The sequence below is a fragment of the Triplophysa dalaica genome, chromosome 7 (assembly GCF_015846415.1).
Source record: "Triplophysa dalaica isolate WHDGS20190420 chromosome 7, ASM1584641v1, whole genome shotgun sequence".
In the NCBI taxonomy this organism is placed as follows: Eukaryota; Metazoa; Chordata; class Actinopteri; order Cypriniformes; family Nemacheilidae; genus Triplophysa; species Triplophysa dalaica.
In genome coordinates, this window is record NC_079548.1 from 19,615,204 (window position 1) to 19,630,605 (window position 15,402).

Here is a 15,402-nt window from a genome sequence, read left to right on the forward strand (position 1 = left end):
CGGATGCATTTAAACTGTGGTGCGGTTTGCATGAATATGATGCAACACGAACCCGAGTGCGCACTTGTTCAGGAAGTAAAGTAACGTGATAAAAATGTGTTTTTCGCAGATTGTGTTCGCAGAGGCTATTAAGCAGATCCAATTCACTCAAATTATTCAGACTTTGCAGTTTGGCAAATGAAATAGAAAGATAAAATTCTTGGAAAGGGCCTCTTTTGTTAAAGGAATACTCGGATGAGCACTTTCAACAAGTTAGTATGATTTATTAGGGTCTTCATGTCTGGAACATATTTTGCTAAAAACACTCAATGGCTGTGTAAACAAAACTCGTTTTGGTGCATGTCTCTTTAAATGATAATGAGTCACAGCGCACCCCACCCCCCTTCTGTCTGGCGTGTCAACACAACACACCTGTAGAACTGCAATGGTTTAGCTTAATGAAGTTTCCTGAACTCCTCTCCGGTTAGTTTTGTTTAAAACGTCTCAAATCATTTGTTCGGAGGCTAAAAAATCTGTCACAGCCACAGAATGTGCACCTGCAGATCTCAGCGTAATTACGTGGATTTTAGTGCTACTCATAGACAAGTTATACACACAAAACATGAGAGCATAACTAGTATGCTGTGACAGATTTTTCAGCCGAAGGACAAATGATTTGAGACATGTAAAACGAAACCGTGCTCGCCCCTTTTCATTAGCAAAACAAACAGCTTGCCGCAGCTGCACATATTAACGCACATAATGTATTAACATACATAAGGCTAACCTCCAAGTGCCAAATAACATAAATATAGAGTAAGTTTAACACTGGCTTTGAATTTTCTATTTAGTTTGTGACTTACTTCGCTATCATAAGCTAATGTTATCCTCCTATATATACGGTACATGTACGTCAATTCAGACTGTTGATACATATTACTCACATCGGCAGCTTTGTCTCATTCAGTTGGTCTCAATCCCTCTTGAAAAACAATTTTGAATCTGATCCTGCTTGTCCCGGGTTGATAAAGCACTACGGCTTGAAGTGATTTGCGCAAACAAGCAGATTTCTACTTATGGTTTCTAAGGGATTTCCACTTAAAATAAAATAAATACACTCCTGTCTCTTCTGAAACTTTAGCCACGGCGTCGAGTACACCACTGTCCCTTGTGAAAACAACAATGGCGGCAGTGCCATTGGTGGAAGTATGTAGATTAAGGGGCGATAATATTATAATAGCATCCTGCTTTTGCGTCACAACAGGAGCGAAATCTGAACAGCTAGATTTCTCACATGCTTGCAGAGAAAGGCTCATCAAAACAAACTTAATGGGTCTTGTTTTTCATGTTGCTAGATGCATCGGGGACCCCATTATAGCACTTAAACACATTTTTTTGGGGATTTTCATCCGATGACTCCTTTAAACAAGTAGCTTGTCCGTGTGTGTGTCTATGTTGATGTGTGTAAATATGTGTGCATATTGTGTTTGTGGAGCGGGGTATGTGGTTATGTCTGTCTTTTGTGTTTTCACCTTTTTCTTGTTATCACAAGTATATGACTTTAATTGTTTTGCTTATAGTCAATATGTCTCATGTACAGTTGCGTTGTAACGATGGAAATTGTAAAAAGCACTATATAAATAAAGTTGAGTTGAGAGTAGCTGACACTAAAAATGTTGAGAAGTTAGAATTGGTATTTTGGTTACATGCGATAACTTGTCTTGAAGTTGAGCACACATTTAATTCAATTAGAATGATGAAGCTGCACAAAAAAAAATAATGGAGGTACAAGTAAGTGTGAGACAAGAGGTTAATGGAAGTTTAAACCTATATCAAGCAGAGACAGAGAGAGGAAGATTCACTACAGCGAGAGACAGTTGGATATTGACTTCACAGATCTATCAGAGTATTGGCATGGAAAGACTTTTAGGAGGATCTCAGCCAGTTTCCGTTTTCTCTTCTTTAATCCTTCAGTCTTCTACCTCACCAGCCCCTCCGTGGTTTTGTATACAACAGCCCATTTATATCACGCTTGTTGATTTATAAAGAGCTGGAATCACACAACAATGCAAAGCACCTGTTTGATTCGCTAATGTGGACGGTTAACGGAGGTATTGAAGAAGAGACAGGAATAGATTGACATTGAAACTGGTTGAAGAGGGATGTTGAAGAACGCAAATTTGAGATGCTGAACGTATGCTTCAGTCAGAGTGAATCAATGAGACTCATTTATACGGAGCTCACAATCAACCTACTTTTCAAAAACTGTCCCAAAACCTCTTCCACAAACTAAGTTCTGTTTGACCTGGTCTTACTCTTTAACAGACATGTCCGCACAAAATAGCAAGTATCCTTGTAAATGTAGTCCATTTTGTAAGATTCGTGCATTAGCTCTTAAAGGGACAACAGCATAAAAAACATGCTGTTTCTATAACGTATAAAGTACAATAAAGGGCAAAAGCAAAAGATCACTCACTGGTTCTGATTGATCTGCAGTGTGGTAAAGTACTTAAGTATTTTTACTTATACTCAAGTACATGAAGATTACTTTGTTTTATTTTGGAAAAAATGACTGCGCTGTTTTTTTCTACCTTTAATACATTACTTAAGTACATTTAAAAAAATTATATTTGAAATGAAGTGGAGTTAAAAATAAAAGTAAAAAGTGTGATAAATGCTTTAGAATGTAGTGAAGTATTTGTTTCAAAGTAACAACACTGAAAAAAACTGATGTACTGTACTTGAAAGTGAAAACATTTAAAGCAACACTTTGTAGTTTCTTTGACATTAAAATAATGTCTCTAAAAAGGATTTCAGTGGTAGAACAACTCTTTACTGGACGAACTCTACTCCTGAGCAGCCTCATAGTGGCTACAAGCACACTCCGTAAGTTCTGTGATTGGGTCGGTATACAAAGCCCCGCCCATACCCTGCCTGCGGAATAGTGCAAAATAGTTTCCACACAACGTTTCTGCATTCGCCGGTTTCAACCGCTGCCCATGGGGAAGCTTATACGGCAACATTATTTACAATACCGGTAATAGACAATTGCGCTCATCAACCGCATGGGGAAGCCGTGAGCAAAAGTTCAATAGTGTAGCTTTAAGTACTGTAAACGGTTCCATCTTAGCAACATAAATAAACATTACTTCTCATGCGCGCTTTTGTGACACATTCACAAACAATAGAGTGCCTGTTCATTATTTATGATAACAATCAAAAGAAACTGCGTATAACGGTTACTTCACTAAACTTGTCTCTCCAATATTTTGAATTTAGATTGCGATACTAAGCTCAACCCTCAGTTGTCAATATACCATGCGGTTTCTTGAGCTACAGGACCCATTCAGCAATTGTGTTAATACTAAATTGAACATAAAACAAAATACAATAAATTGTTAATTTAATACAATAATTATACAGTAAAATAACAATACAAATTAGTATGAACATAAATTTAAATAAATTGTAAATAGTTATATTATTGGACACTAGCCAAACACAAACCCGAAGTTAACTGTGTCAGGCACGCACGTGTCCTATGAAAAGTTTATATAGCACTGAACAGAAAACTACTGACAGAACCAACATGAAACACCAAAAATGTACCGTTTATTTAATTATGTATGTTTATTTTATTGCTGTTATTTGGGTTATAATTTGTTTTTATTATATTGCTGACAGTTTACTCGTCTTTGACTATTTTTTTTTAATTCAAGAGTTAAGCTGATAGTTTTACGGCGTCAACCTAATTTATCGAGATATAGTTTTTAAGTTTTTGAATCCTTCGTATTGAGCCCTGACTCCTCTCACCAGACACAAACTCAAAGGGAAAGTTCACCAAAAAATGTTAACTCCCCTTGATCTGAACCTTTTAGTTCTGTGAAACACAAATTAAGGTATTTTGAATGTGGAAAACCACATAGCTTTGGGACACTATCGACTACCATTCTTTTCCTACTATGGTAGTCATTGAATGCCCCAGAACTGTTGGTTACAACATAATTGTTTTTAGCAGAATGACAAACTTTTTTACAGGTTTTTAATAACATGAGGGAGAGTAAATAATGACAGAATTTTCATTATTGGGTAAACTATCCCTTTTCAAATTCTACAATAAACGCTGTTAAGACCTAAACATCTGCGTCAGAGACTCACTAAAGAACAAGACAACCATTTAGACGGTAAAAAATGTGTGTTGGCCCTGCCAACAACGATGAATCACAAATGCTCTTACCTAATAACACCTAGACTAATGAGAACACCTGGGTCAGTCTCTATCCCTCTATAAGCGAGATGTGTTCGGAATGAAACTACCACCACCCAGGCTCTCCTATGAACTTGTTAGCGACATGCAAGACAAACAATAACTGAATGCTCAGTGAATTTGTGATCCCACCTAACCCTTGCCCGCATTCAAACATCCACAATCTAAGCGTGACGATGGAGTCCGACAGCTATGCAGATCAGCTCATTAGACACGACCCCTCATGTGTATCAGCCTAAACATGGACGTGAGCAGAATACCAGCATATAGACTGTGTCCTCATCCAACAGAAGGGAAAGTGTGTAAATGTGCGTGTGTGGGGCCTTTGGGAATATGTGGGAGTATGTAGGAGCTGGCAAGGTGTATGTGTTTCGCTCAAATAGTCACGCTTCATTCGCTCGTGCCTCCATGTGGGCGAGATGCTCGGCAGGAGGTCTGAACATCTAGGAACGCTGATTTGAACCACAACAAATTAAAAGTGCCACATTGTCATGCCCTCAGAAAACATGCCCTGATCGAGTTTGACTTTATTTTTACAGGTTCAGAACATAACGCAATCCATGGAGGTGCTAGATCTCAGGACGTACAGAGACCTGCAGTATGTACGAGATACAGAGAACCTCATGAAAACGGTGGATGGCAGACTGAAGACGACCTCGGAAAATCCACGCAGCATCAACCCCAAGAGCTTTCAGGTACAGAAGCACAGCTTAACTATAAAGAACTGCCTCAAAGCAACAGGCGTATGAGGTTTGACCTTTCACCTCACGAACGCTATTTGAAACGCACGCCACATACAAAAGACGTTCACCTGTGATTTTAGTGTCAAATTGGGACGAACCAAAGATCCTCATAGCGAATTCTACATCATTACATTATTTATACCCGGGAACCCTAGAGCAAGGATGCTGTTGCTTCAGTAATGAGTGTGTACCAAAGGTTCTGCTTTCTGTTGTTTTTAGCTACAAAACTGCTCTCCCTGAGGCTAATGTGAATTATTGAATTATTTGGAGCTATTTATCTCTCAAACATGACGCCGTGTTTGTGCAGCCATACGTCTGAGAAGTTTAACCAGTCACCGCCAATACGTAGAGCACTTAATAGCAAAGTGTGCTTTGAGATTAATAACATGTAGTCGTCTGCCAAGCAGAAAAAAGGGAAGCCGCAGATGCTCTTCATCTCTGGAGGTATCACTCTCAGTCTGTATACTTACCCATCATCCTCCCTGCACGTCTGCGGTCTGATTCATCCTCCCAAACGCTGCATAGAAAATGATTCCGAAATGTTCCGTTCTTCATCTATCGATACAATTTCAAAGCACCTAATCCGTTTTATTTTTCTCTGCTGGTGCTGTGAAAAGTTTGTGAGATGCGTCGATGTTAAAAGCACTATTTCAAAGGGCGGTAGTCTCAAAGCCGGGCTTTATTGCGCCGAGGCTGCTGATGAATGCGGAGAGCTCAAAGTCGCCCGTGGCAGGGCGGGAGATTAACGAGACCAAATTTTTGTGTCTCGGAACAGGAAAATTAGATTTATGATGTGGCGCCATGGGGCTGAGAGCAGTTCCATCACCAGATTTACGATAAACCTTAACAAGGAGGAAACAGCCCCTCCTGTGGTGTGCATGCTTTATGGATACGCCTGCTGTTCGGACCACCTTATTGATATACCTCAGCCCACCCCGGGCCTGACACCCCTACTGGCCGGCGTAACGGATTGGCCTGGGTGAGCTGAGATGCGAGTTTCAGCTTCTGTTCATTGCGAAGTGGAGATGTGACAGTTCTCTGATGGGTCGCCACTCTGGACGGGCAATAGATTGTGAGCGGTAGCAGATGCGATTTGATCAATAATCAGTTAGGCACCAGCTAGACATGAGATGTAGTTCCAATGTGAAGATGTATGGGAGCGCAGCGAGAGAGATCGGTCACGCGGGTTGGATGCAGGACGGTCTGGCTACTGGAAACGAAACGCATTCACACGTTAGCTTTTCAGTGTTTACACTTCTAATTTAGGAAACCCTTTTAGATGGAAGATTAACTATTTTCTTTCTTTTCTTCCCGTCCCACTTGCCTTCTCAGGAACTGAAGGACAAGGTTACTCAGCTGCTCCCCCTGCTGCCAGTGCTGGAGCAGTACAAGACGGATGCGAGAATGATCCTGCGGCTGAGGGAGGAGGTGAGGAATCTGTCCCTGGTGCTCATGGCCATTCAGGAGGAAATGGGAGCCTATGACTATGAAGAGCTCAGACAGAGAGTGCTGCTGCTGGAAACTCGCCTTCACTCCTGCATGCAGAAACTTGGTAAGAGGTTTCATTTATCAAGTGTGAAGGTGTGTAAAGGTCATGGGTTCAGTTTCCAGTAAAAACACATTAATGGTTTACTCATATATTGTATGTTGAGAAGGCTTGAAAATAGGTGGATATTTGGTTGTTTTCAAATATCAGCATTGGCTGTTAGAGTTGGCAACTTAAATATAACTCCTAAATATATAACTGAAATATTTCTGTCCCTGGACCTTCCAAAAATGGTAACACTATACAATAAGGTTGTATTAGTTAGTAAATGCATTAGCATGAGCAAACAATGAGAATTATAGTTTTTCCAGCATGTTGCATATACATTTGTGTTAGCGTTAATGTCACAACTAGAGATGCACTGATATATCGGGCAATGATCGGTATCGATTGAAAGTAAGGAACATCATTTACTCACCCTCAAGTTGTTCCAAATCTGTTTAAGTTTCTTTGTTCTGATGAACTCAAAAGAAGACATTTTGAGAATGTAGGACAGCAAACAGTTCTGCAGCACTTTTGACAACCATTGTCGTTTTTCCTCCTATGTATTGTCATTGTTTGTTCATGTTAGCTAGTGTATTAACTAATGATAAAAATATCGTAAAGTGTTAAAAAAAACTCTTCATTTCATAGATTTTTCAAAGATGCTTACTTATCTTTATTTTTATAGTTTTGCATGAAAGTAAAATTAAGTGATTTTGGATAGTATTCAGTTCAACAAAGGATTAAAATAAATCTTTGTTAACAATTTAATGTACAGTACACCATGTACAATTTACTATGCGATTGACCCTTACTCGATATATACGCTTCCATTATACACTGGCATTATATTGGCCATCTATCCAATCTGCTCTTTGTATAACCCATATTGGTCGACCCCTATCTCACATTGATAAAATGCTCTCATTATACTGCAAGTTGCTTTGGATAAAAGCATCAGCTTAATACCTAATTTAATAACCAGGAATATGCTGCAACAAACCAACATTACTGCCAACCAGGAAATGACCCATTCCAAAAAAAAATCAGAAATTTGACCTATTGAATTTCTAGCGCAAGACTCCTTTGGCATGTTTCTTAGCCACTGCAGTAATTCACATTTAAGTGGAAAACGCAAAAGTAAACTAGATGATGTTAGATGGTTGCAGTCACCACGTTAGACTCAATTAAATCCAAATGTGCTTGCTTTCTAATTAAATAAGCCATTTCGGTCCAACGTTAAAAGCCAGCTAGACTCATACCGTGTTTGGAAAACCCAAAGTTCAACCGGTTTAAAGAGTGACTGCCTTTCATATGCGTGAAGAACCAAACACGAGTTCCTGCAAAGGTGAAACCGATGACTTTACAAGAAAATTCAAAACGATGATTTCACAGATAGTCCTTCTGCACCGTTTCACTTTCTGCAATTTATGCTGACGGGTTCATCAGAGCTCCGTTGAGCCGTGTTGAAGACCTCCATTAAACACACCTTTGTGTTTTATTACCAGGTTGTGGAAAGCTAACCGGCGTCAGTAACCCCATCACTATCCGTGCCTCAGGGTCAAGGTTCGGCTCCTGGATGACTGACACAATGATCCCCAGCTCTGATAATAGGGTAAGAACGGACGCCCCACAACACTATATCACTCCATCACTGTCACAGCGATGATGAGCTGCCTCTCCCTGGAGACACACGCACACATAACGTGACTGACTCAGTGTTTTGGTACAGTGATGCTGCCCCTCAGCATTCAGAGAGTCGAGTCACTGATAAATGGTTCCTTCCCCATATTACCTTCCTCCCTTCTGTCATGCTCACACTCTTTTGCTCCATCACTGCATCCTTTCCTTAAATCTTACTTTGCCTGTCAGAGGCACAGCCCTCATATTAATCACTACAACAGGGGGTCGGATATTAACAACTTGTTTATGCGGCTATGTCACCAATCACTGCCAGTAATTACAGAGCTCTACAGGCACTTGACAGTCTTGGTGATGAAGACTTTCCAGCTAAGCTCCAGCTCAGCCCGGCTGAGAGACCAGTGAGACCAGCTTAAACCATCCAAAGCTGGTTTAGCAGTATTAACGGTTTAATTTCTTATTGGACTATTTTTTTCACCAAGAAAAACAAACAATTCGTGACTTGAAATGAATAATAAAGCAAGCCCGAATAAATGGAAACCCAGATTCCAGGGTTAGACCTCGGAACATTTCTAGAATTCTACGCAAACTGTGACAACACTGAATGTTCCAGTGGGGTAACTTTGTTTTGAAAAGTGGTGGGGACAAAAACAATAAATACTTTGATAAATATTCCAAACAAGTTATTACAGAAACAATTTAATAAAGTGGGCGGTCCGTCCATTGCCTGCTTCGCTTTTTGACTCCAGCTATCACAGTATGTGGTTCCCAACCTGTCTTTTGCGGAGCATTACACTTAAAAAGCAGTTTTTTCCTTTGACTAAAAATATCACTTGTTCTTTGGTTTACACGTTTTTTGTGGACACTGGATGCACAAGCAAGCGCACGAACATGGATGATGCACGCACAAGCACTTTCTGGAGTCACGGCTCTTTGTCTTCCGCAAAAATAAGTTGAGCGTGAGCAAATCACGAATTTTAGATTTTAAGTGACCCTTAATTATACACTTTCGGCAAGCTTTTCTTAATTTTTTATTTCTTAAATTCTAAACATGTCCCACCTGTCCAACCCGCAAATTAGGGCCTATGGAATATACTAAAAGATAACATAGTTTTGGTTTATTTTTGTTGTGGTAATATTTGTGTTATTTTTTTGATCGTACAGCTGTTTACTATTATTAACTCATTCCCCGCCAGCCTTTTAAAAAAAAAGTTGCCAGCCTACACCAGCGTTTTTTAAATTTTTCACCCAACTTTAATGGCTCACAGTAAAAAAAAAGTCTCAGCTTTTAAACAACCATTAGAAATCATATTCTTCTATCTTTATTTGTTCGTTTTTTATCACTCTGTAGATGTGGGTAGGTTTCTTCAAAAATGCATCACTTTGACAAAAAAACGTTAATTATCTCAGCTGTTTAATCAAAGATTCCGCCCAGATTACACTCAGAAAAATTATTAAAAACCACTAAAACATATGTTCTAGGTTCTGGGATTCTGTACTTTTTCCCAAAGGTGTGTTATAGCGCCACCTGCTGTACAACAGTACAAACACTGATTGCTGTAATAACTCGTCTTTGGCGGGGACCCTTTTTTTTATGACGAGATAACTCGTCAATGGCAGTGAAAGAGTAAACAAGAAATGTGACCCTAAACTTTTGACGGGTACAGTCCCTGTCTGTGAAATCCAGGCTTAAATCTCAAAATTGAATTATGAGATGAGGACCTGATTTCACAGACACCGCTTATTTTAAGCCTACTATGCATCAGTTGAATTAAGATATTAATGTCTCTTTTAAATTTACATTTAGTCATTCAGCAGACGCTTTTATCCAAAGCGATTTAGAAAGAGTTTAGGGAGCAATAAGCGATATGTCATACAGGAGCAATAACACAATAGATGCCAATACAAAGTTAGTGTTTTCAACAAAAGCTAGACCACTACCTGTTGAGAGAAAGGAAAGGTTAGTTTATTTATTTATTTAAAAAAAATCATTCGTCTGTCAAGTATTCACAGAAGAGATGAGTTTTAAGTTGATAGGACCGAGTTAGTAAGAATGTTTCACCAGGAAGGATTTGTGAATGAGAATGAGCGGGAAAGCGATTTACTGCCCTCATGGGAAGGCAATACAAGACGCCGCTGGTTTGCTGAACGCAGGGATCTTGATGTGGTGTTGGAGTGTATGAGTGTGTGAAAGTATGCCAGTGCAGATCCAGTGATAGTCCTGTAGGCAAGTATTAGTGACATGAATCTGATACGGGCTTCAACCGGTAGCCAGTGGAGAGAGATGAAAAGGGGTGTCACATGAGCCCTTTTGGGCTGATGGAAGATGAGGCGTGCTGCTGGGTTCTGAACCAGCTGGAGCGGTTTGATAGCGTTTTACAGGAAGACCAGGAAGGAGAGCATTGCAGTAGTCCAACCTGGAGATCACCAGGGCCTGGACAAGGAGTTGTGCCACAAGCTCAGTGAGATAGGGTCTAACCTTTCTAATGTTGATTAAGGCATATCCGGATAAACGCGTTGTCATTGTGATGTGATCATTGAAAGACAGCTGTTCATCAGATATGAGGTTACTGGCTGTTTTGGTTAAGTGATAGTGGTATTGCCAAGTTGGATGGTGAGATCGTGTTGCAGCGTGGGGTGCGCCAGAAACACGAGTAGTTCCGTCTTGGCAGGGTTCAGCTGGAGGTGATGCTCTTTCATCCACGTTGAGATGTCTTTTATAAAAATGCCTTAGAAGAATACATTACTGGTGTGCATCTCAAGACAACTCAATGTCAATGATATATTTTAAGATATTTCTGGCAAGTAATATTCAGTTAAGACAGGGAAACATTCATTCAGTCTGTGACTAGCCTTAAGCCTTATCTTTGAAACTGGGCCTAAAAGTCATCAATGACAAAAACAGCTGTTTATCTCAAAATCTATGCTACAATCTATCATGCACAGAAATTGATTTTGACACAGTTTAATTATTATGCACAGAACCCAACATTGATTTTAATCATCGACGTAGTCTTATCTCAATATTGAACATATGAAGTATTTTCACGCAATGTTTTTTACATTATGGAGGGTGATATCATGCAAAAAAATATTAAAATCACAATGTTTTGTATATATATAATAAAACATATATATATATAAAATATAAACTATAATATCATATATCTATTCACCTATACATTATCTTACCTATAAGAGCTTACAGAATCCCTGGGGAGCACACATACTGATAAAATGTCAAAAATCTTGAAATGCGTGTTAGTTTGGGTAAAAGCGTCTGCCAAATCCATGTAAATATTGTTGCTGTCAGACTGATTTTTATTTTTTCATAAATCATTACTATTGGTCACCCTATCTGTGATTTTTGGAAATATTTATCCGATAAAAAGTATTTTTGACAACAGTGTTTAATTACTGAAAAAAATATATTTTTGTTAATTTCCTGGAGATACAATAAAGTCAGTCTGACAGCAACAATATATGTAAAAATATGGATATAAATTAGATTTTAGTGTTTCTTGCTTGTACACTCCAAACATATATAGTCATTACAGTGTACTATACGAATTTGCACATTACATGTAATATCAATAACCAATCGAGTATATTGACAAAAATACACTATAGCAATTGAGTAAACAAACATATCAATCATGCAGACGGTCAGTCGGCAGATTTCCTTTGGAGTCACACACATGCATGCAGAAAGAGCCATTCAGACAGAGCTTCCACATAGGCCGATATGAGGCGACCGCAATGTGACCAAGGCTCGACTCTGGGCTCTACAGGGACCTATTTAGCCGACAAAGGAAATGCTATACTTAATGTTCCAATTATCCTGCCTGTCCATAAGTCACCTGCTCGCCTCCACTCCAGTCGAAATGCAGCCCCACAGAAGCCTAAAAATAAAACCATTCAGTGCATCTCTCTGTGGAACGAGAAATGGGGGGAAGAGGCAGTGAAACTGCAGAAGGGAGGGAGAGAGGGAGGAGGCAAAATATAGCATAGGCGCGTTAAATCCTCCGAAGGCCTTCATTATACGGCAGCGAGAACATAATAACCATCCTAAATAAGCTAGTGTCTGAGGTTTCATTAGGATTAGTTCATAAAGACAGGGTGTCGCACAGCTCTGTAAAGATATGGGTGTCGCATGGATGTCACAGACATGATAGATACTCCAGTTACGTGAGAGAGGAGGCGAGAGATGGAAAGCTGCTAACCGGATTGATTTCCTGTGAATGTGGAGTGGGAAAGGGCAGGGAACGTTTGCTGAAGCCGAGTGCAAAGCACATGCAGCTTCTCCTCTTCCACACAGAGAGGAGATCAATAGATCTGACACACACACACACGCTGTGCACGGGGAGAGTCACCGCTGGCTACACAGGAAGAAAGGCTCAGCTGTCACTCTGTCAGGAGATGGCGTATCGTTTGATGTAGTGTACTATTATCGCTCTATATGCTCTCACTTTCATTGCTATTTCTTCATTCTGATGGTGCATCATTCATTTCTATCCATCATGCATTTTACATCTAGGTCATACGTGCTTTACAGGGTAGTTTAATATCCAAGTAATGTAGTCTTAATATGTTCGATAAAATATTAAAATCACAATTTCTGAAGATGAATCTATATTCTTTTACTGTCATCACAGAGTCGCACAGGGATGAATATTTAATGATTTCACTTCTTTGGTTTGAACTGGTGTTGGTGCCAAGTCCATGAAAAGCAGAACATTTGGGTATTTTTTTATTCTCATTTTATTTGAGAAATTGAAGTTTCTTTATCTTTTAGAAACTGTGTCTCCAGTTCTTCCTCAAGGAAGTGACATTTTTGGTCGGACAGCAGCAAAAAACAAGCACAAATATGTGACCCTGTCTGTGAATACCCTGCTAAAAACATTTTTTGTAATTTACTCTTTTCTATAGAAAATCATTTTATGTAATGTGAATAAAAACATTCTTTAAAATACCTTCTTTTGTGTTTTGCAGAAGAAAGTAAGTTGTATAAGTTTAAATTGACGAGAGTGAATAAATGATGACCAAAGTTTTATTTTTGGGTAAACTATCACTGTGATATCTTCAATATTGTCAAAAGGCCATGGCAAAGATTGAAGTCAACGTTTAGGAAGCCAACATTTTTGTTCCTGTTGTTAAATAAAGCATAGTGACAATAAATGCATTTTATATTATAGTACTATAAATATATTTTTGAGTTCTCTCTATTAATCCATCATAATATCACTGTCCTTCCGAAACCTCTGATGTCCAAATTCACGTTTTTTCAGGAAATCGAAAAACATTGTGCTTTTAAAATGTTTAAATATTGTGTTGTCAAAGTCGACAAGCACTTTTTACTACTTTTTGTTGGTTAGATGTTTATAAAACCCAATGACAAACATAAAAGGTGACTAATAATAATGATTTATAGCAAAAAATAAACATCACGAAATATGGAGATACGCAATTTCAGAATGACAACAGTGATCAATTCTACTGCATAATTTACAACAGCAAACACACATTACCTGTTTCCATCATAATATAGTTAGATTGTATAATTAGATTAGACAACTTTACCCTGAATTTCACATTAGCAACAAACGATCTAAAATGTCTCATGTTCAGGTTGACTCTCAGGTAAAATACATCTTAATGCCTCACTGAACAATGGCTCTCTTTCGTCCTTTATTTCCATCCTGTAAGCAATCTTGTTAATTTTCTCACCATTATTGTGAACAACCATGCTTCAATTAATAAGGATTAAGTGCCTAATTGAGAATCCTTCTCTTCCTTAAGAATCCCGTCCATGCATTTCACAAAACAGATTCCAACCTCAAAGTTACTGCAAGAGAAAAATCTACTATAGAGCTGTGAATTTTTACTTGCTCATTTGCTGATTTTGAAAGAACAGAACGATAGATGTGTTAAATGTATAAATGCATGTTAAAAGGAACTGTAGGCATATACGTTACATTTAATTACATTATTTCTAAAATATTTTGCATCAGAATCGTAATGCATCTTAAAAATGACCCATCTCTGTTTTTACGCTCCGTGTCTCAGGTATGGTCAATGGACGGATACTTCAAGGGTCGTCGGGTTCTGGAGTACCGCACGATGAATGACTTCATGAAGGGCCAGAACTTCGTGCAGCATCTCCTGCCCCACCCATGGGCCGGCACCGGTCACGTGGTCTACAACGGCTCGCTCTACTACAACAAATACCAGAGTAACATCCTCATCAAATATCACTTCAGATCGCGAAGCGTCCTGGTGCAGCGCAGCCTCAGCGGCGCAGGCTACAACAACACCTTCCCCTATTCCTGGGGTGGATCGTCCGACATCGACCTCATGGCCGACGAGAATGGTCTGTGGGCCGTCTACACCACCATTCCAAACGCGGGTAACATCGTCATCAGCCGTCTGGAGCCGCAGAGCCTGGAAGTTCTACAGACGTGGGACACGGGCTTTCCCAAACGCAGTGCCGGCGAGTCGTTCATGATCTGCGGCACGCTCTACGTCACCAACTCCCACCTCGCTGGTGCTAAGATCTACTTTGCGTATTACACCAACACCTCAACCTACGAGTACACGGACATTCCCTTCCATAACCAATACTCCCACATCTCCATGATGGACTACAACCCCCGTGAAAGAGTGCTGTACACTTGGAACAACGGACATCAAGTCCTCTACAACGTCACATTGTTCCAGGTCATCAAAACTGCAGAGGACTAGGTTGCGTGGACCTCGAAAATCCATTTGCTCGCACACAAACGAACACACATACACACACAAAAGCCCACACAAACACACACATTTAAAGTGGAGGAGGACGTGACTAAAGCTTAGACTTTTTTACTGCATTCCAAAATTCATAGAGTGCTATTATTAATCTATTGTTCTGAGGAGACCGACATTGGTACAGATATGTGGACCGAGCCTTCATTTTCTTTCCTGTGATGATTCAGCATGAGTACTTTCTTTTTATTTGTGGAAAAAAAGAAGTAAATAAACATCTAACTTTATCTTTTCTCAGAGTTTTGCTTTCATTTCAAAGGCCGGTGGTGACTGACAGCGGTGTTGTGTGGAGATCTTTTGTCAATGTTTGTTGGTTGAAACATGTTTAGCGAAGCCCTTCTCTTTATTCCAGCGGTAAGCAAACTCGAGCCGACTGATCTCGGAAGTAAGTACAAGCTCCCGTTTGGAGTCAGCCATCCTGCGGAGAGATGTCAGTTAGA

The 15,402-nt window shown here is 39.5% G+C and overlaps 1 protein-coding gene across 2 annotated transcripts in view; it reads left to right on the plus strand.

The window, feature by feature from the left end:
- The window catches only part of olfm2a (olfactomedin 2a), a 69,262-nt gene extending 54,073 nt beyond the window's left edge, over positions 1–15,189 (plus strand). For both annotated transcript variants that reach the window (XM_056752042.1, XM_056752041.1), the window contains exons 3-6: positions 4,786–4,941; positions 6,322–6,541; positions 8,026–8,132; positions 14,225–15,189. In XM_056752042.1, coding sequence (XP_056608020.1) covers positions 4,786–4,941; positions 6,322–6,541; positions 8,026–8,132; positions 14,225–14,899 — 1,158 coding nt within the window. In that variant the 3' untranslated portion in view covers positions 14,900–15,189. The remainder of the gene's footprint in view (positions 1–4,785; positions 4,942–6,321; positions 6,542–8,025; positions 8,133–14,224) is intronic.
- The last annotated feature ends 213 nt before the right edge of the window (positions 15,190–15,402 follow it).